Below are 25,151 nucleotides of genomic sequence, written 5' to 3' on the forward strand. Positions count from 1 at the left end.
AATGAGAAGAAGTAGATGTAAAATTGCTGTATTCTGGTTTAACCCAATTTTCAATAGTACAATATTTTCTTTCTAGGATTGTATGACCAAATTTCAAGCAAGGTGGTATCTGTAGCAGAATAGCAAGGTAACACCAGCATGCACCAATTGGGATCAGCAATTAGTGAACAGTTCCAGATGAAGGGCCTCGATCCAAAACATCAACTGTCCATTTCCCTTCATAGATGCTGCCTGACCGGCTGAGTTCCTCCAGCATTCTGTGTGTTGCTCCAGCATCTGCAATCTCTTGTCTCTAGTGAACAGCTCCCTCTGGTGTCAGATACCAAATAAGCACCATATGCAAGAAGCTCTCCAGTCTGAAGGTAGGGAGTCATATCCTTATCTTGGAACCTAGAATTGATGATCATTTCATTATTATTTGTTGGTATGAATAATTAACAAAATAGTCTAGCCGCAGAGTTTAAAACAAAACTGTTTATTATCCACACTTACATTTAATCTTATCAGAAAAGCTTGTTTAAAATCCTTCTTAAAATCACCGATTTTATCAACTTCAATTTGTCCTCCAGCCTTGGCTTGTCCCTTCTACTTCTGAATTTTATCTCACAATCTCTCATTACCTCAAGGATCATGGAAGACAATTTCTCAGAGTTCAAGTTAAAATTTTTTATAGGCTTCATCTACAACAGTGTGCTGTAACTGATTGCTCATAGACTTCCGTTAAACTTCACTTCTATTATTTTTGGCTTTATGAACCTGGATTCAGAGTCATATATGAATGTTTTCCAATACCGCAGTTGCATGATCAATCAGAACATCAAGTAAGATCTCACTGCCGTTATTTTTCTGCAATAAAATTTTACTAAAATAGCAGTACTTAAAGAGCTACAATTAAAACACACACCCAACAATGGAATGTTGAAATCAACTTAAGCATGAGGGATAACATCTCCAGAAAGTAAATTAAATAATAAGCTTTCTTTTCCTCTACCTCTCCCACTGGATCTGTCACTGGTGACTGTTGTAGACAACTTGCAGAACCACCATCAGCTGCAGCTAGCCATCCAAGGGAAGGGAGCCAATGGCCCATGTGGGGACATGCCAGCTGGTGTCAGAGGAAGGCTCTCTGGTCAGTAGGGAGGGGATTTGGTTGGGAGGAGCCTGAATACTTACCCCTCCCATCCGCAGAAGTGGACCTGAGGCCAAGGCCAAGGTCAAGGTCAGATCAGCCACAATCTTATTGAATGGCAGAGCAGATATGAGGGGCGTGTCCAAATCCTGCACCTCTTTCTTATGTTCTTCAGTAAGCCTTGTCAGAATGCACCTGGAACAACCTTTATATTATTCAAAATCTGCTAAATTAGTCCATTTTTTGCACTCAATTAAATCAAATCAATGCTTTGTTGAAGTATTTGTAAAGGTCCCTCATGGTAGGCCAGTCCAAAAGATTAAGTCATGTGGAATCCACAATGAGTTGGTAAATTGGATCCAAAATTGGCTTGGTCATAGAAGACAGAGGGTATTGATGGAGGGGTGTTATTCTGACTGGAGGACTGTGACCAGTGGTGTTCCATGAGGATCAGTGCTGGGACCTTTGTTGTTTGTGATATATATTAATGATTTGGACGAAAATGTAGGTGGTCTGATTAGTAAGTTTACAGATGGCATGAAAATTGTGGATAGTGAAGAAAGTTGTCAAGGGATGTAGTTTAGTTGGAAATTTGGGCTGAGAAATGGCAGGTGGAGTTTAATCCAGACAAGTGTGAGGTGATACATTTTTGGGGGTCAAGTGTAAGAGGAAAGTATACAGTAAAAGCAGGACCTTTAGGAGCGTTGATGTACAGAGAAATCTTGGAGTGCAAGTCCATAACTCCCTGAAAGTGACAACACAAATGGATAAGGTGGTAAAGACGGCGTACGAAGACTTGCCTTCATCGGTCAGGGTGTTGAGTGTAAATGTTGGAAAGTCATCAGCTGTATAAAACTTCGGTTAGGCCTCATTTCGAGTACTGTGTGCAGTCCTGGGTGCCACATTACAGGACAATGTGGAGGCTTTGGAGAGGGCGCAGAAGATGTTCATCGGGATGTTGCCTGGATTGGACTGTATTAGCTATAAGGAGAGGTCGGACAAACATGGATTGTTTTCTCTGCAGCCTGGGAGGCTGAGGAGTGACCTGATAGAAGTACATAAAGTTATGTGAGGCATAGATAGGGTAGATAGTTAGAGTCCTTTTCCCAGGGTGGAAGTGTCAAATACTAGAGGGCATAGCCTTAAGGTAAGAGGGGGAAAGTTTAAAGGAGATTTTCAAGGTAAGTTTTTTACCAGTAAATGGTAGGTGCCTGGAATATGCTGCCAGGAGACGTGGTAGAAGCAGATACGACACAAACGTTTAAGAGGCATTTAGACAGACACATGACAGGCAGGGAATAGAGGGATACGGACCATATGCAGATAGATGGGATTAGTTTAGTTTGGGATCATTTAGCATAGACATAGTGAGTCAAAGGGGCTGTTCCTATGCAGTACTATTCTATGTTCGATATGTCCTATGTATTTGCCAAATCCAACCAATAAATATGTTCTGTCTCTGGCTGACCAAGCCAGGGCTCTTTTCTCTGCCTGAGGTCTTTAAAGTTATGAAAGATTCAATAGGTTAGATGAGGAGAGAATAGGGTAGAAATCTATCTTGAATAGTGAAGCATGACGGGAGACATACACAACACTCTTGACTCATTTCCATTAACTGCAATTGAACAACAGATCAGGCGTGGGTTATAACAGATGGCCACACTAACACTGTGCATTTTGCTCCACCATCTAAGAGAAATTTTAATACCCACATGTAAGGGAGTCTAAAATTAAGGGCCAGAAATGGAAGACAGTCACTAATAAAGACGGTAAGGAATTCTCAAGAACCCTTTTCTGTCAGAGAGTGGTTTGAAGACGATAGTATGGATGAATTTAAAGGTATGCTAAGTAAACACATGAAGAAGAAAGGAATGTAGCAATATGGTTATATAATCAATGAAGTATCAAGGATTGATAGAATGAGACCTATTTGATGCATACATACCCATAATATGCTGGGCTAAATTGACCTTCTTTGTGTTGCAATTATTAGGTGAAAAGTAAAGATAAGGCAGAAGTTGTTCTAAGAAATATATTGTAGTATTTATGATTATTTTCCCATTATAAATGCTTATAATAACAGACCAATTCCTTTGTGAAACAGTGCAAAGAATAATGGAATTACTACATCGAAAGATGTGGTTGCAATGATTAATATCGCTTGGTCATAATGCACAAACCATGCTGGTAACTGACAGTTGTAAGTGTTTGTTTCCTTATTACTTGGAATAAATCTTCAATTTTTGTAAAGTGTTTAGTAAGTTTTTTGTGTGCTGTGTTATTGCCTGCTGAGCGGCAAAGAGTTCCCAATTGAAAAGAAACAATCAATTTGCATCGGCCAGTGACTCACAACCACTGATTCCATTTCCATGGTGATATTAGTGCTGTGGCTAAAATTACACAGAATTATAGATAATATTCTTCCTCTGATGATGATCCAGAATTCACCCCAACTGCTATTAAATTGTTAACCTTTATAATCTAACTGCTCTAACATGTTCGCATTATAACATACAATCAGATTGAAATATGTTAGCCAAGTGAGTTGAAGCCATTGTCAATCTGCTAATGTCGTTGTTTTCTGTTAGTTAATCTTGGATGACAATCTACAACGTTGACTGGTTGTGGTTTTCTGGCTTCTTATATTGTTATATTATTGCATTTGTGTTGTTATATGCAGCACTGCAATCAAAGAGGGACACAGGGGAAATGCAAAGTGTTTCCCTTTAGCAATTCAGAGTTCACTTCCTGGCAAGTCTTACTGGTCTAGAAGTTCAAATGAGTAGGACATTTTCTTTTATAATGGTATGCATGTGAAAACAGAACTTTTGTTCAGAGTGTAACACTAATGTGAAGATTGCATATGAAAAATACTTAAATAAATACAGGATTCATTATCACTGACTTCTTTTCAATTGGTGTTTTTTTCACTCCTCTAATATTGATAATTTTAAATAATAATCATGAACTTATACCTGCATTTGTTCCAGTATTATAAATAACCTTACTCTTATTGATCAAGGAACTGCTATCAGAGCCCACATAGAAATTGCAGTGAGAGCAGTGTCACAAACTTAACCTGCTGAAACAAATCTAGGCCTTGGATAAAGATAATTCTTCTTGATTGCTTTGCCAAGAGTTTTGTTATTTTTGTAAACTTTTAATTTAAAAAATCTTCCTGAAATTTCCCTGCTTGATGCATGTACTAGAGGTCAATAAGAAACTGGATGCCATGGAACTATAATTCCAGCCACCAGGTTGCGCATAAGGCCAATTGACAGTGGTTAAATTCCCCTTATTCTGAGGAATGCCTATTGAATTATTCACATGGCTTGCTTTGTTGAAAAATGCCATTTGTATGTGCTTTATGCACTCAGATCTCAATTAACAGAGTTCCTTGAGGTACGTTCTCAAATTCTAGCTTAATTTTGGAAAGACCTTACTTAGTTTGTTTGCTGGTCTGAGAGATTTTTTATGCTTGTGTAAGTTTCTGCGTAATAAACACACAGGCAACCATGGTTACTACTGAACTGTTGTTACCACAGCAATATACTATTGTAAAGCCCATAAAGCCCACAGTGTTTACTTTGGCAAAGATTTAACTATTTACTTTCCTCTGTGCCTTTGATAATGAGTCTTTTCCAGCATTTATTTAGGAATTTATTCAATTTTTCACATTTCAGGAGTTCTTGCTTGGTCTTATTCCCTTTTAGCCACGAGTTCACATAGCTTGAGAAGAAGTTAGCATTCAAACATATCAGATTAGGGACAATATTCCCTCTCTTCCTTCCATTTTCTTGGGATAAAACACTGGTACAAGAAGGAAACTTTCACGGATCAACAGGAAAAGGTGGGGGTCAGAAAGAACAAATTGCTTCCTCTCAACATGCACAAATCCATTATATTCAAAGAATATATTTATTCCGCTTCCATTTGTAAAGTGATCGCAATTGTGGAATGATCAAAATGATCTCTTCTCTCACACTGCACCTCCACCCGCAATGCAACAGATAATGACCTTTACGGTATGATACTAGGCAGAGAACAAAAGTAGTGGTGCATCATTGAATTGAACAACCACATTTTATTCATTGTCACTTTACATCACTTTTAATGGCTATAAATGGCAGGTAGCCACAAAACAGCTTGTGATAAAAGCATCAACTGCAAATCTATAAAGGGACTGCGATTTTTAACTGCTACATTATTATGATTTTTATCTTTTCGCAATGGTGCAAGGAAGAGGTTATTTTTACAGCATCATATACAGCAATGAGCCTATTTACTCCAGGAGGGTCTGTCAAAATTCTTGTTCACTGATTATTAGGGAAGGAAGATAAAGAACAAATGAAACAAAATGGCATTTTGTGTTTCTAAATTTACCATCTACGCTAAAAAGCCATTAACATCATGACCATCAAAGAATGAAGAAAGATTGAATTCTGTCCTCGAAATATTAATTGAGGCAGCTTTACTAATTGTTCAGAATAAGATCATTTGATATGAGATGAATTTCAGCTACAAAATATACTTAGTTAAAGGTGTTTACTCATTAGAGAGCTTTCTCTGTGTTGTTCTTGTGATAATGGGCTGCAGCCTTAGGCTATTTTGTTTTTCTATGTGCATCAGTTAAGAAAACAACATGCTGCAATCAGAGACAATTATAACCAGGAAAGAATCTCACAATTTCACCTTGGTGTTTGGTGACAATATAAAGACTTAAGGAGTTGTATTATGATTGCCAGAGGAAAGCTGTGGTTGAACAAAGAACTCTGGTTTAGCAATCTTAGTTTAATAGGAATTTCAATTTTCCTTGCACAAATTATTCAAAGCAACAAGGCTCCTTTAACATAATTTTGTTGACATCAATGATTCATGTCATTATCCATCATAACATTAATTAGATAGGTATTTTGACCATGTTGTGCAGCACCTGCCTCCCTGTGAGAAACACAGGCAACTGGTTGCCAAGCAGGCACAATCCTAATTGGTTCTTCTGGTGAAGCTCATTGGGAATCATAGAGCATAGAAAGAGGTTATTTGACCCATTGTGCCTGTGGCAGCTCTTTGAAAGAGTCATCCATATAGTTTCCTGCCCTTTTCTCAGACCTGCGTGCATTTGCTCAATTCCCTTTTGAGAGTTATTGAGCTGTCCTGGTCCCCGCTGCCCAGAATAGTACAAGTAGTCACCATACTTACCTGCACAGGATGCAGAAGTCTGATCTTTCTGGTCGTAGGCAGCATGTTACAGAGGCTCTGTTCCCAAGGTGCTCTTGAGAGACACCAGAGGGTAAAACTGGGTCAAAGTTTCGCTGTCTGTCATAGCTGCCATTGATTTTCTCAATTTTTAAATGCTTGTAACTTAAAAATAATTGAAAGGATTAAAATAACCCAAAGTAATGTTTAAAAAGTAACTAACAAATATGGTGTCTCCTAAATTGGTGCCCAGCAAACTCCCTTAAAATCAGTGGGGTTTTGGATGCTTCACCAGGTTAGACCTGGTATTATTTCCAAATGGTGATCCCCAGGATTGTGCTGGCAAGACTTGGTCCCATCATTGGATTCCATGCGGAATCCATCAATGGAGTGAATTGACAGATTCAGCTCCCTGAAGATCTCTGCACATCTCAGATTTCCACACTTCACACTGTGACTGCAGAAGTCGAGGACTTACTTCATTTTCAATGTCTGAGCACCGACTAGGAAAAGCCAGTGTGGTTTGGCTCAATATTCCATCAGTTACCACCACCGTTTCAGCCCAGATCACAATAAGTAAATGATTTTGCAGCAAACTGGTAGTGCTGAAGAAATTACATTAAACGCAGTCCTGGCTAGTTTCCCTTGAGATGCCTTGATTTATTCATCTTTTGGTGATTATGCATTTCAGAGTTTCAGCTGGGCACTTGATATATTTATTCTTCATAAAGGTCAGGAAATTCACTGCACCTGCATTTTCTACTTGGTATAGTTCATCCTAGTTTCTTTATTTTAAAATATACACGTGCATCTTAATTCAAATGAAGCAGAAATGAAGTAGAAAGTAGAAACTACCAGAAATGTAAATGACACACAGTTTCCTCAGGATATCATGGAGAATAGTAAACAGTGCAAAAGAAGGGGGAAATTATGAAGTGACTTATGCCATTAATTATAAAGTATCACACTTTCTGAGACTTCACTATTTCTTTAGTCCAAAATAGTTAGGTAATTATACATATCTTCTCCCATTAAAAAATCAGTAGCAGAAGCAGGGGGCATAGGTTTAAGGTGAGAGAAATTTTTTAAGGGGGATCCGAGAGGTAAGTTTTTCATAGAATGATCGCTATCAGGAATGGACTGCCAGAGGAGGTGGTGGAATCAGATCCAATTACTATGGTTAAGAGAGATCTAGACAGTCACTTCAATAGGCATGGCATAGAAGGATATGGGCAAATGGGATTAATGTAGATGGGCAAAAGGTCGGCATGGTCATGGTGGGCCAAAGGGCCCATTTGCATGATGTACAGCTTTATGTCTCTATGACCCCATTGGTACTTTTCCTGAATTTATGCTTGATGAATTAGTTTTTTTTCCCCTGGTCAGATTATTGCTCAGGATAGAAAATAGAAAACAGATTCTTCCTTCAGTTAAAATGATAGAGAAGTAGGAGTAGTCTTAGTGGTTAAGGCTAAAATCTCGGTGTTGAGAAGCGAGCAGGTAGTGGAAACCTTGTGGACGAATTATGAAATAATTCATTACAAGGGCAGCACGGTAGTGTAGCAGTTAGCGTAATGCTTTACAGCACCAGCGACCCGGGTTCAATTTTCGCCGCTGTTTGTAAGGAGTTTGTATGTTCTCCCCGTGTCTGTGTGGGTTTCCTCCAGGTGCTCCAGTTTCCTCCCACATTCCAAAGCCATACAGGTTAGGAGCTGTGGGCATGCTATGTTGGCACCAGAAGAGTGGCAACACCTGCAGGCTGTCCCCAGCACATTCTCAGTAATGCAAAAAGATGCATTTCACTGTGTGTTTCAATGTACTGTACATGTGACTAATAAGTAGTCTTATCTTAAATAGAAAACCATTTTAGCGGGAGTTGTGTTTAGGTCCCTAATAACAGCTGTGAAATGGTGTAATGTGCATTTTCAAAATTTTCTGTCAATCTTTTAGATTGCCACCATCCACAGCTTTAGCTTTTGTGATCATAACATGGTTGAGCTCAACGTAATGTTTGAAAGGAGAATTATGGAACAGCAACCAAGGTTCCAAACCACTGTATGTAAAATTGACCTACATGAGATGACGGAGGCAAACTGCAGAAGATAAATTGCACAAATCTGTGGGAGATCTTCATAAATTTAATGCAATATAGAAAAAGATATATACCCTTTGGGGGAAAGAGCTCTATTTGTGAAAAAAAGTGTGGTGGATGACTTAAGAGGTAAGGGATAACTTAATACTGAAAGGAAAAGCATGCAAAATGGCAAGAATTAGCAGAGATCCTAATGCCTGGAAGAGATACAAAGAACAATGAAGAGTGACAAAACAAACAGTAAGAGCTACAAAAAGGAAAAGATACTTCCAGTAAATACCAAAATCAAAACCAACATTTTTTACAATTAAGTTATGAATAAGAGAATCATCAAGAGAACTGTGTGACTCTCAAAAACTGAAAAGAGTAATACTGAAATAAAACTAGAAAATGAAGGAAGTACTTATGTATTACCTCTGAAAAATCTGGGCATTGTCTCCCAGGCAGTCACAGACCTCATTACCTCAGGAGGTCTTCCCTCCACAGCTTCCAGCCTTGTGGTGTCCCAGTCCCACGCATCTCCCTTCAACCTGCTGCAAACAAAACAACAGTAATTAAGAAAGTAATGGTACAAAGCTGTGTCAATACCCTAACCAGAAGATTCTCATTTTAAGGTTTCAGAAAAGTAACTGAGAATATTGCTAAAACCTTAATCATAATCTTCCCAAGTCCTCTTACTTTGGAAACAATTCCATTGGATTGGAAAATTGTTCATGATACTGCTATTTTAAAAAGATCGGGCAATTACAGAATGGATAGTCTAATGTCTGCTGTCAGAGTATAATTCACTACTTTAATTAAGGATAGAGTAATAGAGTAACTGAACATCAATAGTACTTGCAATTGATCAGAGAAAGCCAGCATGGATTGGTTATGGGTGGGGAATCCATACGTGAGAACATTCCTGAATTTAATGTGGGATCTCTGGTGATTTTATGAAGAAATATAAAAGAAAATAGCAAAATAGTAAATTGTTTTGCAGACCCATCAATAAAAAGAAGGTTGTAGTGGAAATAGGTCCTGCAGAGTTATTGTCTTGCTTTGGTATTTACCAGAGAGAAAGAGCTGGTGGACATGGCATTGGATGATGACATTTGGAATGAATGCATCTAAATAAGTTAATCAAATGTAAAAAATTAGAAAGCCCCAGACAAGAATCACCTGAACTACCAGAAGAACAGCTGCTGCAACAATTATCATCAAGAGCACAATCTTTGTCCAACATTCTTGGCAAGCAAATGAGGTCTTCAGCAGCATTCGATTTATGTATAATTGATAGCTTGGTCCGGTTGTCATACATTATCATACAAATTTCTGTACTCTGAATAATTTTCAGCTCTGGTTGGAAATGTTCACGTCGAATCTAATTAAATGAGAGCTCTCAGCTATATATGAGAAATAACACAATCCCTTATTATTACTATTTCAGCAGACAGAATAATAAATCCAGTCATCTCACTTTCCTTTCTTTTGAAATCTGTGAATTTCAGTTTAGAATGGCAAGTTCTGATTTTGGAGATCAATGGTTCCAATGTTTTGATAAATAGCTAACAGAATGAGGATCCCTGGCCAACTATGTGTTCAAAAAAAGCATTTTGAATTAACAAACTTACTGTCATGTCAGCTAACATTTTATTACTTCATAACAAAGAAATGTAAAATGGAGGGTGAAGGCTGAGTGGTGATGGTGGGGAATGGGGAGGTGTAATATTTTGGTGATGCTGGAGATGATGTATAAAACAATCAATTGTAGATTCAGCTAACATAAAACAAAATAAAAATTGAATTTCACTGCACTGACCTACTTAGGTGCTGCATCTATGTGTTATTTGCTTTACAGAAATAAAACAGTCATAACTTTTTCAATAATGTGGAAAAGCTCATTCCAAAACTATCTTCAATTAATTTGTATAAGCAGACCATCAGGTTACATTACGGTATTTTGTTACCATGGCAATGCATTCGTGTTAGTAACAATGGGGTCAACAATAAAGACAGAAAATGCTGGAAATATTCAGCAAGTCAGGCAGTAGAGAGAGAAACAGAGTTAACCTTTCAGATCAAAGATCCTTCATCAGAACTGGGGAAAAAAGAGAAAACAAGTTAGTTTAAAATTGCAGATGGACAGGAGAAAGGAAATATCTCTGAAAGGTGAGGCCTGAGTTACCCATGGGATAAGCTCTTTATGGAGTCATCCAGTTAACAAATTAATGAGGGCAGTTGGATAGAGAGAACACAAACAGAGGAATGCAGAAGCAGTGTTTTCTAGAGCTGTAAGAAATACCCAGCAGGTCAAGCAGTGCTAATGGTGAGAGAAAACCTATGATGGATGACCTAAAGCAGAATCAGTCAGTTCTGATACAGATAAAAAAAACAAATTACCTGATATTGTGGAATAAATACATTTGCTAATATCTTGCCACTTATGATGCATTGCCAAATCTGCTGGGAGGTTTTCTAATTGGAAATGCAAGAAGATAGAGGACAAGGTGAATGTGCTTGATGGTGGAATTTGCTCTGTCCTTCGCAATGTTCAGGAAAATCTGGCCCAACATTGTACCACATTGTTTTTCAATCTATTAGTTATTTTATTGGTAGCTTTATAGCATATAAATGTAAGAACAATGGACGCACTAAAGGAAAGAACCAACTACCCTATTACTAAGTCATTTAGTGAAAAGGATTATTTTGAAAATGGGGACTATTTTTCACCCCAGGCTTAGTTGGTGGAATGATCCACATAAGCTGAGCAGATCTTTGATGAATTAACATTTATAAAAGGAATTATTTATTTTCTATTTTTGTGAGATTAAGGAACTAAAATCTCTTAAGAGTATTGTGTAATTAACATGTCCAGGTTTTTATTGGTAAATTGACTGAGAGGTACAAATAAGGTTGTATTTATTATTTACTTCAATACGATATTACCCTCTTAGAAGTTTTATATGAAATCTAATAATAAGCTTGTGGACCCAATCCATGCTGATAGATAACTGATGAAATAAAAAACGATAATAAACGTTACTATTGAAATGTAAAGCTATCTGGACTTAATAACCCATTAGGGTCATTTCACACAATTATCTCAGTGAGTGATAATATTTTGTCACAAAATAATATGTACTTCATTCTGTACAATTAAGTTTCTTTCATAGAGGTCCACCAAAATAAATCATTTCAAGTGCAATGCATAAACTGAAATGATAAAGTATCCCACTCCTCACTTGAGTTTTTCATTGGTTCAATACCAAGTAAATAATAAATACAACATTATTTGTACCTGTCAGTCAATTTACATATAAAGGAACCTTTTCATATGAAGAAATGCTGTGTTCTTCAAAATGACGGGCATCAGTTTTGTCAAACTCATACTTTCTCATTGTGGTTTCCACTGTCAACATCAAAGAAACCTACCTCAGGTATAAAAAAGCAGATTTCCAGTCAAACTCTCTCTACAAACATGTTGGGGTCCACTAGGTACATCTACTTGGTAAAATGAAAATGAATAACCTTAGTCTTCTTGGGAATTCTCTATTTTACATCAAAGGATCACATACTTTGATGAAATACCAAGTTCAGGGTTTTATTAAGGAGCCTTTTTCAAGAAGTTTAATCTGGACAAGTTCTGGAAAGTTTATTTGGAAATACATTTGTGGACGAACAAAGAGATTGATATTTTTTGACTTTTCTGATCAACTATGTCCGATACTTGCAGAAATCAACCACAGTGCTTAATTATTTCCAGCCAAATTACTGCGTTTTGGTATGTAGAATATAGAGTTTATTGCAAAGCTGAGATATTCCTCATGATAGGACCATCAAAAGCTTATCTGAACCAGTCATGTCACTAAATCGAGAAGGAATAGTAATAATGAGAAAATAGATCATCTCTGCACAGCCATAAGCAAAAATAATGCAGCGTAGCCCAAAATATTTAGATTTTCCAGTTAAAGAAAGCAAGATTAAAAAATAAATTAGAAACTAATTAATGGGCAGGACAATGGTTTTAGAGTACAACATGGTGGGGCAGTGGTTAGCGCTGCACTCTTAACTCTCCAATGACTCAGACTCAGTCGTGATGTTGGGTGCTGTCTGTTTGGGGTTTGCATGTTTTCCCTGTGACAGTGTGGGTTTCCTCTAAGCACTCTGGTTTCCTCATACTTCTCAAAGGCATGATGATTGATGGGTTAATTGGCAGCTGTAAGTTACTCCTGGTGTAGGTGAGTGGTAGGAGAGTTGAGGGGGAGTTAATGGGCATGAGAAAGTAAATAAAGTACAGAAAAATACAAAAATATAAAAATGGGATTGCTGCCCAAAATGAGGGAGCCTTTACAGACTTGGTGGGTCAAATGGCCTCCTTCCACATTGTAGGGAAATTTGATAGTTATTTATGTAAACTCTATAGCATAATTTCTTTGAATCACAGATGTGCATCATAGAAGCACAAAACCTGAATAAATAAAACGTTTTCTGTTCAAGAATGTTGTTACCAAAACACTTACAACTTGTTCTTTTGTGTTGGGAATTATAAAACAGAACAATTTATTCTGACAAGTACTTGCGTGTTAAAAAGATGCAAAACAAAGACCTTTCGTTCTAATCTGGCACTAGCTACTCTGGAATGCTCTGCATTGTATCTGATGTCACAAATCTTGTTAACAAATATTGGCCTAGGAATTTCTGTGGCAGGAAATATACATTAAAGCAATGCTGTTTTGACACCCTGCACTAATTCTGTGTGAAGCCACCCAGCAACCAAGCTCTATTGCACAGACCTCAACTTCCATGCATTACAAAGTAGGACTGTAGTTTACAGAAGCCATTCGAGTAATAAGTATGCTACTGCAGAGCTGGCAGAAGATGTACAGTAGAATCATGGGTGGGAGCAGTGGGAGGGATGGCGAGGAGAAGGTCGTCTGTGCGTGAGGTGGGAGACAGGACCGCGCTAGCTTGGAGCTGGGATGGGACATTGTAAGGTGGCACAGCATCAGGGAATGGGGTGACAGACCAGGGGCCAGGGAAAAAGGGATGGGAAGGATCTGCAGCAAGACACTCACAAGCATGAAGCCGAAAGAAATTGGTGGGGCTAGGGATGAACAGAGTGGAATATATTTAAAGGACAATCTACCTGCAACACAGCAAATGCCTTAGATTCCATGGGAATGAAATAGTTACTAATTGCATGTCAGTGCTGTGCACTGTCTGTGGACCTTGAGAATATAAAAGAATTTTTTGTTAACGATGGTGTTTACATACCATTTGATGCTGCCATGTTTGCCCAATGGTCTCTGAGCATAAAGATCAAATACTTGTAATTGCACTCGTGCACCTCTATGGACATTTGGGCTTTGGATAAAATTCATTGCAGTAGTGAGTAAAAACAAGAATTTCTATCCCATCCAATTTTGTCCCTCTTTCTTGCTCTGATGTTTTAAGATAAGTAATAGGCAAATTATTCAAACTGCAGGATGGCAGTTCTAGGACTAACTGCCAGTACTTTCTTTCAAATATGGTTGGAAGGTGAAGGGACCCTCAGTGATGACTGAATCACTGAGCTTCTAACATTCTGCCTGCCGGAGAACTGGGTCCCTTGCTATGTATTGGGAGTTTAATCTTTCCGCCTGTGCATAGGTAGGCAGACTCCTTTCAGTGGTTCATGCTTTATCAATACTTTTCAGCAAAATGGATCGCTGAGTGGCAAGAGACTTCTGAGTGATAGAGATCCTGGGAAGGTACGATGACTCTGGCTCAGTCTGGCACATAGTCATAAGGAAGTCCGGGGAATGATATCGTCAGGGAAGGAGTACAGTGCCGCAGGGGGAAGTAAATATATTTATACATTTTAAAAAGAGGGTAAAGCCTACTGCAAGATCAATTTTAAAAAAAATATACTCTTCCTCCCAGGTGTAAGTAGAGTAAACATTGGCGGAATTTGCTCATTTGAGGGTGGGGATGGGTACAAGACCATTTCCATGCCAACAGAGGACAAAGCAGACAAATGTCTTGAGTTTTTCCCTGTCAATCATCTGATAGAACCAAGCGTTGAACATCAGCACACATAGGAGTCGACTTACATGGCCTCCCCCACATGGCAATGATTGAGGAGTGATAAGTTTCATAACCAGCAAAGTTGCACAACCAACAAAAGATATGAGACTCCTGGGTTCCAGTTTAGATTTACTGTTTAGAGACAGGCTCATCTGCTTTCAGATCACTACAGGAACTGCAGGTAAAACACTAAGGAGTGTATTTAAAAAGTAAACACATACAACACACACACTATAAACATTTGGTACAGTCTGTACTTTGGCTTTGTAATAAATATACATAATCAGACAATCTCTTTCTGCAATGATGTGATTTCTGAATTTAGCACTAAGATTTTTATAACATGACAGTAGGACAAAAATGAATTTTACAATTTATTGAGAAAGAGGTGAAACAACTTCATTACAATCTTTGTTTTTTAACTCACATTTCACAGTAGAATTCCTTTCTCAATTTCATATTGACCATGAATCTAGTCTGAATCCAGTCTTAAAACATGAGTTAGCTAAAGTTCCTAAAAAACGCACTGAACTGAGCCACCACACGGCATCACTCCTGAAGGTGCATCAAGAGACTTTCCATCACCAAAATTTCTCTCTTCACCTATTCTCTCCCTCATTCTTTCAGGCTCTTTGACCAAGTTTTCTGCCACCTTCTCTAAATCTTGGTCTTTGGCTCAATGTCAACTTTTATTGTCTGATTGCCATCATAACAGGCACTATTTAAGCTGATGCATTGTGTTGTGTAAAGAACCACACCTAACAAACCTAACAGCATTTTTAAACCAGGCATTTGAAAATAAGCAGGTAGGGGGATTATTCAAGGTAATGTAGATGGATTTGACCAAATTCTAACCATAGGGCAAAATAGTTATTGCACAAAATTAACATTACGCATGCAAGGTTTGAAATCTTCCAAATCATCTTGTGTCCTCTCGTAGAACAGAAATCTCACTGATTCCTTATAATCATGCTAAAAGTAGTAAAAACTCCCTATTGTTTCTTTTAATATTACAGAACTCGGATTGATCAAAAGGAAGTAATCAGCCAGGAATGTCTTACGTATTGAAAGAATGAAGCAGAAAGAATGTGCCCCAGATTACGGAAAATTAGTAAATTCAAAGGGCTGGTATAATGAGGCCTATTTTAGAGTGAAGAAAAATGATCAATGAAAATTACCACCAAGTTCCAAGAAGACTATCATTCAAAATTAGAAGTAAAAATTGAGGGAAGGATAAAATGATATTAGCATAGGATTAATGCAAATGAGTTGGAATGGACTCAGTTGGCTGAAGGGCCTGTTTCCATGCTGCCTGACTCTATGACTCCATCAAAATAGCAGCAAAAAAAGAAAAGATTGGGAACCAAATAAATTGCTTAAAGTTTTTGCCAGGATACATTTTTCTTTGGTTGCCAGGTTTGTCAGCCATTTTATGAGACAATAACAAAGTATACTGTCTGATATTGTGGCCTCTTATATGTGGCACACATTCTTTGTCCTATCAATGAGGCTGATCTGTCAAAATGCTATGTAGTTCTCTCCCTAAATTCCTCCATATTTTCATTTCTCTATATGCCTTTAAAACATTCCTTCATAATCCTTTTCTTTGACCATTATATTGTTCAAGGCGACATTCAGCATCATACTATTGTCAAGCATGTGGTGGACTCCAAACAATATCAATCTAAAAGGGAATTCATTGGGAAGAGAAATGCTGTGATTAGTTTTCAAAATAAATTGAGGGAAAAGATTTTTATTTCTAAATATGTATTTTCCCTGCAGTTTCTATTTTCCACCTTTCATTAGTAGGCCCCATGCTCTTCCAAGACTTGGATCCAGTATAAAATCTCTCTCTCTTATTAACAGGTGTTGCAGCAGCTCTCAAGAGTATCTGCTTGCCTAATCCATTATTGCATTGTGATATGTAATCTTGTAAACAACTTTGGCAGAGATCCTGTTCTGTGTTAGCTTGTAACATTGTACTGGCCATAAAAATAGATAAAAAATGGGTACATTTAATGGCTCAGTTATAGCAATGATAGATATTCAGAATTGCTTTAAACTTACTAGCAGCAGTTACTTCCATAAGTGGGTCTGAGTATATTATTTTTCTGAGAGTCAGTTTGCACATCTCAATTCTTAAGTTATGGATGCAACATAATTTATGTCTTGTGACCAGTATTTATGCTCTTACAAACTTGCTCTTTCATCTCTTTGAAATCTAACCAAAACAGAGTAGGATGAGGCTTGATGTAAGTTGTAAAGCTGTTTGGCTTGCAGTAAGTTGAACATGTAAGGCAATCAATTGTGAACAGGTTCTTTTAACTCAATTTGTACATTATATGTTGATGTAATACAAGATGTAAGAACATACCACACTCATTCCCATCTATGAATGCTTTAACTTAAGTAATACAGTTTTTTTTAATTATCGCTGACTGTCCTTGAGAAGGTCAGAGTAACCTGTTGCAGTCCCTGTAGTGAAAGTATTCCCAAAGAGGTATTGGGTAGGAAGTTCTAGTATTTAGATCCGGCGATGATGAAGGAACAACAATCTATTTCCAAGCCAAGATAGGGTGTGTCTTCAACAGGAGGTCTTTAGTTCATGTGGCTCTATCCATTTACTTCCAGGAGTTTGAGGTTTGGGAAATGTTCTCAAAAAAACAAAACTGTTGCAAGTTGTTGCAGGTATGTTTTGTAGATGATACATACTGTAGCCATGGTGTGCTGTTGGTGGAGAAAGCAAATGTTTAGCATGTGGGAGGGTTTTTCCTGCAGATAAACACCAGATTTCCTGAACGTGGCTAGCATCAATTCAGCACACCACTACTGTCATTCTGCACAAATACAGTGCAATCCCAGGTATGCTTGTCATGCTAAAATATGTACTTATGATTCATGCAAAGGAACGTGTACACTCAATTCCTGAATAAAATTGAAAGCAACTTGGTACTCATGGTGCTACAATGCTATGTGGCCTATTTTGGTGGTTAAAACTTTATTATTTTTAAATCGATTCATAAAGAGAGGACCAAAAAATCAATAATATGAGAAGGATGATCAAAAGAAACATCAGAAAGGAGAATTTAGAGAGAATGTGGAAAAATGGTAACTAAAATACAGACACAATAGATACATAGTTGATAGTGAAAATCTGTGTAAGTTGGGTGTCATAGCTGGTGTGCTCCAATAGATGATGGACAGGTTTGAGCTGAACATGGGTTATTGTGCTGGTTCTCATCCCTAATGAGTAATGAGAGAGGCTCAGATGACTGACACAGAAGTTGGAATAAAGAACTGTTGACAGATTAAGAACACTTGGCTGGATTTCTCTCATTTTGTAAATTAATTTACAAGACAAGGGAGTTATTAAATATCTTTCCCATGAGATAGTGGTGAGCAGCCATTTTTGGTCCACTTTAATCCTTGAGATGAAGGCACTCCTATAGAGGTAGGGGGTTCCAGGATTTCGAGTCAGTGATGATGAAGTAAATGCAATATACTTGAAAATCAGAGGAGACACAAGAGACTGCAGATGCTGGAATCTGGGGCAACAAACAATCTGCTGGAGGAACTCAGCAGGGCATTGTTGACATTTTGGACTGCATCAGGACTGAGAATGGAGGGGGGAGATGGCCAGTATAAAGAGAAAAGGGAATGTTAAGACAGGAGCCCAATGACTGGGGTGGGGTGAAAGATGACAAGAATGGGTGTAACTTGGGAGGGGATGTTGCAGATGGTAGCATGTGCTTGATACTCTTGACCTTTTAGGGTCCTGACCCAAAGCGTTGACCGCCTGCTTTTCTCCACGGATGCTGCCTGGTCTGCTGAGTTCCTCCAGCATCATAGTATTTTTCATTCAGGAGGTAGAGCTTGTGGCTTTGGGAAGTACTGTCAGAATCTTGATCAGTTGCTGTAGTGCATTTTGTAGATAGTACACAGTCCCGCCATGGTGGAAAGGGAAAGGTATGTCTAAGGTGCTGGCTAATGTGGCAGATTACTCAATCTTTGCAATTTGCAGAAGCTTGCTTTGTACAAATTGCCTGCTGGTTTCCTACACCCCAACAGTAATCACACTTCAAAACTACCCCATTGGCGGTAACGTGTTTTGGAACGCAAGGGATGTGAAAGGTGCTATAGAAATAGATGCAAACATTTCCGAGAACCTACCGCCACAACCAAAAGTGTATTCACCTTGTCTTAATAGGCCCTTCAAAGTTAGCGAATCAAGGTTAACGAACCCTGAGGTTTACTTCTGAACAGATCGGTGGCAAGATTGTACAAGGAAGTTGTTGTTGTTGGTGGTGTAAGTGCGAGTTGATTTGAAGAACCGTCCCATCCCACCCCCCCATCCCCATCCCCCCCATCCCCACTCCCATCCCCATCACCCCCATCCCCACTCCCATCCCCCCATCCCCACTCCCCTCCCCCCATCCCCACTCCCATCCCCATCACCCCCCTCCCCACTTCCATCCCCCCATCCATCCCCATCACCCCCATCCCCACTCCCATCCCCCCCATCACCATCCCCATCCCCATCACCCCCATATCACCATCCATCCACCCATCCCCATCCCAAGCACCAGCACCCGCACCCCCATTCTCCCCCCCCCCCCCCAACAACCGCCACCGGCCATCTGCCCCAAAGCCGTGGGGGAGCAAGGGAGACGCAAGTACGCGTTGCCGTCATCCTTTCACGGGCCCGGGGGAGGGGGCGGGGCTCCGCATGCAAATCAGGCGCAGTAGCCCGGATGTGCGGCGGCTTTGCAGCCCTCTCCTTCCCCTCCTCCGGTCTTGCGGATTCGCACGGCGGAGCTGGAGAAGCGGTGGCAGCAGAGGCAGCCGGGCAGGGAGGCTCTTACAGGCTGGTGCTTCCACCCTGACATTGCGGACTCGGCTCTCTGCCTTGACAGGGGTGGGTGGGTAAAATAACCAGCAGTTACAGGCAGCGGCGAGACAGAGGAGGAGAAGGAGGAAGAAGAAGCGGGCGGGGGGAAAAATATAAAAAAGAAGCCGTGCGAGGCGACTGTTGATCGAAATATCTGGAAGATTAACCTTCATCAGCCAGGATGGTAAGCAATTGGGAGGTTTTATTTTCAAATTAATTAATTAAGATCGCTTTCTTGATGGTTCGCAGCATTAATTTTCTGTGCTGCTGCGTGCTCCTGTGTTGTTTTGGCGTGTTAATTGGCAAACTGCGGTGTATTTAAAAAGCCGAGCGGCCATCATGATGGCACCGCCGCAGTGTGGGCTCGGCCTCCTGCAGGCGCAGTCCTCTCCCGCCTTACGCTGCCTTGTCCCCCCCTCTCCTATCATTTTATCATTAAATTGGATATCCTTATTTATAAGTGTCTCTTCACGCAACCCCCCCCCCCCACTTCACTTCCCTGAGCGTAGGGTCCGGGGCTCACCCTTCCCAGTTGCTGTTAGCAGGACCTACGTGGGTTCGATTAGTGGAACTGGGCTTTTCTTCAAAACAAAATGTTTTTTCACTTTGGGTGTAGGATAAACGTTCTTAAGCCATCCTGGCAGTTATTCAGAAGCAACAAACTTCCCATAACAAAATCATGATTTATGTTTCCTCCTCTTTACAAATAAACTTAACCGATTAATAATAAACCTAATTGGTCAAAGAGGCAGTTATTTATAGTTTTGTTTTTTTCCCCAGATATTAAATTGCCTTTGTATAATTGAAATAGTTATGATAAATCGTAGTGTATGCCTTCCTGCATTGACCAAAACTTGTTTAAAATGGAGGGGGCCAGTGATTGGCTATATTTTTTTTATTAACATTAACATTTTCTACTATGAAGATTTAGCAAGTAGTTGAAGTGGTGTCTGAACCTTTTGTTTAAATGGGCCAATATTAAAGTTAAAATCGGTCAACTTGCCTGAAGTTGCTTTTATTAAAGAGGGAAACCTCTGCAGCTATTGAAATCTAAAACAGAAAATTTTGTATTCAGTAGGGTGGTTTTTACAGAAGATTGACATTTTAGGTAGAGACAGTTTGCCAGAAGCTGATTTCCCCCCCCCCCCCCCAGAATTTTACAACTATCTTTGTAATGTAGCTTCAAACTATGGAGGATATAACTTGTGTATTTTTAATTAAACCTTAATCATTTTGATACTGGTTTATAATTTCTGTGTCGTAGGTAAGGGGCTGTAAGTAATTATTTTATTCTGACTGTTTAGAATTTCATCTTTCAAAAAGATGTTGAATTGTTCTAAAGCACAGTATTTACAGTAAAATGAGTCCAAGTAATTAGAATGGGTCTTTAGAAAAATGAGTTAAAATGGCCTGAATAATTTTCCTTATCTGATACATTGAGCTGTTTACTGAAGACTCTAATTTTTGAAATGGTTGTGTTTACAAGAGTTATTGTAAATTTAATTAATACTTTCAGAAATTTGAAGTGTGTTGTCATTGTGTTGAAGGATTTATCTGTAAACTGGATTCTGGGTGGAAAAATTATGGTCTGAAAATCAAATCAGAGTTTCCTTTGGAGGGAAGAGACATGGCTTGGGGAATTAGATTCTCTCTACTATTTGAAAATGTAGGAATCTCAGGAGATGAGTTCATTCCTAAAAGATTTGTTCTTTCTTGGAACACCTGATGATATTGAAAGTACTTTAATTTAGAATGTTTATTTCAAATTAGAATGAGATCCAAGTTTTTCTGGGTGGATGAACAAGGTGAGCTGATTGACTATCCATTCCTATATACTTGTGGTCTTTCATCTGAGCAATAAAGTGTGCTCTTGCCTGCAGCATACAATAGATCAATAATAGGAGCCTATCTACTGTTACTTTTTCTCCATGGCTCAGAAAAGCTGAGTTATAGCACTCATGATGCTGGTTAAAATTGGGAGCTTGAATGGCACAATTGGGATTGGACCTTGAACTTTGGTCTGTGATTCACTTCAGTTGAAAGTATATTAATCAACTAAACTATTGCAGTTGAAATGACTAACATTATGATTCTTGTCAGTTGTAGTCTTGGTCTATTGAGCTTCAGAGTTCTGAAATGTATCTTCTGCGACTCCTTATTTGACTCCCAGGCTTCTGACCAAGCTTTTGTTTATCACTCCTAATATTGCCATCACTTGTGTTTGCAACTTTGATTATGCCTCTGAAAAATTTGGGATAATTTTCTATATTAAAAGTGATAATTGAAAATTGTTGAGGCTAACGAACAGAAACATTTCACCATTGTGCAGTACAAAAATGAAAAGCAACTTTAGTAATTTAGGCGTGCTTGTGGTGTGAACTGCCTTTTGTTCCAAATTTAGTCGGGGTATTAAAAGCTAGAATTTCTGAAAATTAATATATACTTGTATCTCATGCATACCTTGTTTTTGAGTGCACTGGAGAGTAGATTGCTTAATTTATAAAATTGACAGATCAGTTATTGGGAAAAAAAGATAACTTATTTTGCAAATCTGCAATTCTTCCCACTGTAGCTATTAGATTAATTTGGTTAAGCAGCTGGATATACTTCAAGGGACTTTTATCATCGTTCTTCTCTTGACCTCAGTTCAATAATGATTTTCAGTCATTTTTTAAAAAATGAAACTATTTTAGTTCAGGGGAGCATTGTGCATGGCAAGGTTCTACAGGCAACAATTGGATATGTGATGTATCTATTTTACTGAAATGAAGGCTAAATATTGAACTGGGTTAGCAATAGTCCCATTTTATTTGAATAGTAATTGGAATTTTTTTTTGGAGATCTGTAGGGTAGGGTCTTTGTTTAATGTCCCATCACATGACAGTCCATCTAACATTTTCCCCTAACATTTTCCCCTATGTGACTTAAGCCTCATTGAGAGAATTAAATCCACCAATTTAGGTATGTTGTAGGTTGATAGCTAAACTGAGAGAATAGGTAAGTGAAATGTGAATATTGAAAAAATTAATTTCATGAATAATAATAAATGGAATTAATTTCTTTAGATTGGTTTACATTAAATTTTTAAACTGGAATCCCATTTGCCATTTCTACTTTGATTGTTGGATTTGCAATCCAGTAGTTAAAGGATATTTGTTTTTTAAGCTATTGCCATAGGCATTAATGTTTAAATTATGTTTATCATTGGATTAGAAATCTGATTCCTTTCCTTTTAATTGCTGTAGCTCAAAGCCTTTTCATGTAGTACAGGTCCTCCCCAGTTCATGGTGGGCTTCCATTCCTGTGAACTGTTTGTAACCCGAACAGTTTGCAAGTTGGAAATGCAGCTGCAAACCCAGTTCCCAGATGAAGATGCCTGTGCTCTAGCAGCAGCTGGCAAGTGTATACTGCTGGTCTCCCAAATGCTAGTTCATATGTACGGGCTGTACAGAGGCTGGGTGTTTGTGAACTGGGGAGTACCTGTACAAAGAAATCTCAACTTGTAAGCTGGGAGTAGGTTTGCACTGCAAACCACCCACATTTGCTAAAACTTGATTAATGCTAGGTTTCAGGAAAATTGGGATGTTAGAAAGTGTGGAATAGAAGGATAAAGGTGGTACAGCTGCAGTGACCTGGGTTCAATCCTGACCTCCAGTGCTGTCTTTGTGAAATTTGCATGTTGTCCCCGTGACTTGGACTTCTTCCAGATGCTCTGGTTTCCCCTTGCATCTCGAAGACGTGTGGGTTGATAGGTTAATTGGCTTCTGTAAATTTCCCCTAGTATGTAGGTGAGTGGTAAAATCTGTGGGGAGCTGATGGGAATGTGATGAGATTAAAATTGATTAATGTAGGCTTAGTGTAAGGGGGTGCTTGATGGTTGATGCAGACTCTTTGGACTGAAAGGTCTGTTTCCATGCTGTACAACTTTGACTCTATGATTAAAAACATCCATGTATTATGTGCAGAAATCTTAGAAGATTGTGTTGTGCCACCTTTATTTATTTGGCAGGTGTTTGTAGTTTATTGTCCTGAATAGGTACTGAAATTTCATGTGTTTAATTCTATATTTATGGAAACTTGTGTAAACTATTCTCTCAAATGACTACCAAAACATAAAATATTAGAGTACTTTGTCGCAGAGGACATTAAAATAAGCTTTTAAGCTAGTGTTCTACACCTGGAGTAGTGGACTGAGAATATACTTGGGACTTAAATTCTTTGGGAAAAACCAAGGGTCATTTTATTGCATTGAGGTTTATGAAGGTTTTTGAACATGATTGCAGAAAGGATTTTCATTTTTTTAAAAATAGTTTTGAAATAATTGCAAGTAATTTGGCTCATAAAAGCAGGGATGTGATTATGCTGGCGATTATGAAATGTAAATCTGCAATCTTGCACACCGCTTGAAAATGTTCTCCTTCCAATACTCATCCTTTTGAGGTATAGGAAATATGCAAACTACTTTGTAGCCAATTAAGCCTTTTTGTTTTGAAGCATAATCAATGTAATGTAGGGAAATCAGGATCTAAGAAACAACATTTGGATTATAAGGTAATTTCCTCATCTGATCTTGCATGATTGATTGTTTTGGTTGCGTAGTGCACTTGTTACCCTTCGCTTTGACAGGTGAAAAGGCATTGTTCTTTAGGTACTGGCAGCCCACTGGGCTGTCTTATATAAGTAATTTTAAACATAAGCTGGTCAACAATAGAATGGGAAGAAGCGATAAATTTTGTTCTTTTTATGAACACAAGTGGTGGTAATTTGAGTATATCGTTTGTACTATGAACAAGAAACTGCAGATTTTCTTTCTTGGTTTCTCTCAGTTCACAATTCAAGTTAAATCTGTGTTGTTGGTATAAGAAGAAGCCCATTCAGCCCAAGGGCACTGCAAGTCATGAAGCATCAAGTGCAGGTGGTGTTGGGGGGAAACTTGTGCTCCCTTGGAATAGTTCTTTTTTAGGATCTCCTACCTGCAATAAGGTAGGGAAACTGCCTTTCTCTAGCATGTGATGATTTTTCCAACAGATTGTGCAGTGGAGATCAATATGCTTCAGTGCCCTTGAAGGTGAAGCAGCATGCTATGAGGTGCAGAGATCATGCAAGGCAATAAGGATATCATTGTCACCCCACTGTAACTAAAAAGGTCTCCAGCTGTAATTTTTCACATTATATTCAGGCTTTTGAAGATATTACGTCCTCTGTTCATTACTTCAAGCCCTATGTCGATGGAAACATGGCAGCAGGTGAGAAGACCACTGACGGAGGTCAATCCTGTATTCAGAGAATTTTAAGATCATGTTTGTTCATTTCCGGTAGCATCCCAGGCAACAGGGCAGTCATTTTCAGGATCACTTTCCTTGCCTTTTTAAGGAGACAGCAAAACATTGTTTGCCCTAAAACAACTATCTAGACAGACTATGGAGTCTGATAGATCCTTGTAATGACTGGAATAACCGGCCAAATAATTTTAGAGCAATGGATAATGGCTAAGGAATATTTGATATATAGAAAATTCTTTAAAGACTTAACAGGAAGATGTTTCCCTTGCTTGAAGAGACCAGAACCAGGTTGTCACAGTGAAATGAGGAGAAACTTGTTCACCTTGGAATTTTCTACCCTGGAAGTCTCAGTGAATGATTTCATTAAAAACTGATTTTTTTTTAATAGATTTATGGATCTAGGTGGAATCAAAGGATATAGGGGGAAAGGGACAGGAAAGTGGCATTGAGGTGCAAGATCACTCATGCTCTTGTTAAATGGCAGAGCAAGCAAAAGGGGCTGAGTAGCCAACTCAT

The 25,151-nt window shown here is 38.7% G+C and overlaps 1 protein-coding gene across 1 annotated transcript in view; it reads left to right on the forward strand.

The window, feature by feature from the left end:
- The first annotated feature begins 19,217 nt into the window (after nucleotides 1-19,217).
- LOC127568799 (calcineurin subunit B type 1-like) overlaps nucleotides 19,218-25,151 on the forward strand; it is a 40,220-nt gene continuing 34,286 nt past the window's right edge. Inside the window, 1 exon segment of the mRNA XM_052012980.1 lies at nucleotides 19,218-19,537. Coding sequence (XP_051868940.1) covers nucleotides 19,535-19,537 — 3 coding nt within the window. The 5' untranslated portion in view covers nucleotides 19,218-19,534.

This window comes from Pristis pectinata, chromosome 3 (genome assembly GCF_009764475.1).
Source record: "Pristis pectinata isolate sPriPec2 chromosome 3, sPriPec2.1.pri, whole genome shotgun sequence".
Classification (NCBI taxonomy): Eukaryota; Metazoa; Chordata; class Chondrichthyes; order Rhinopristiformes; family Pristidae; genus Pristis; species Pristis pectinata.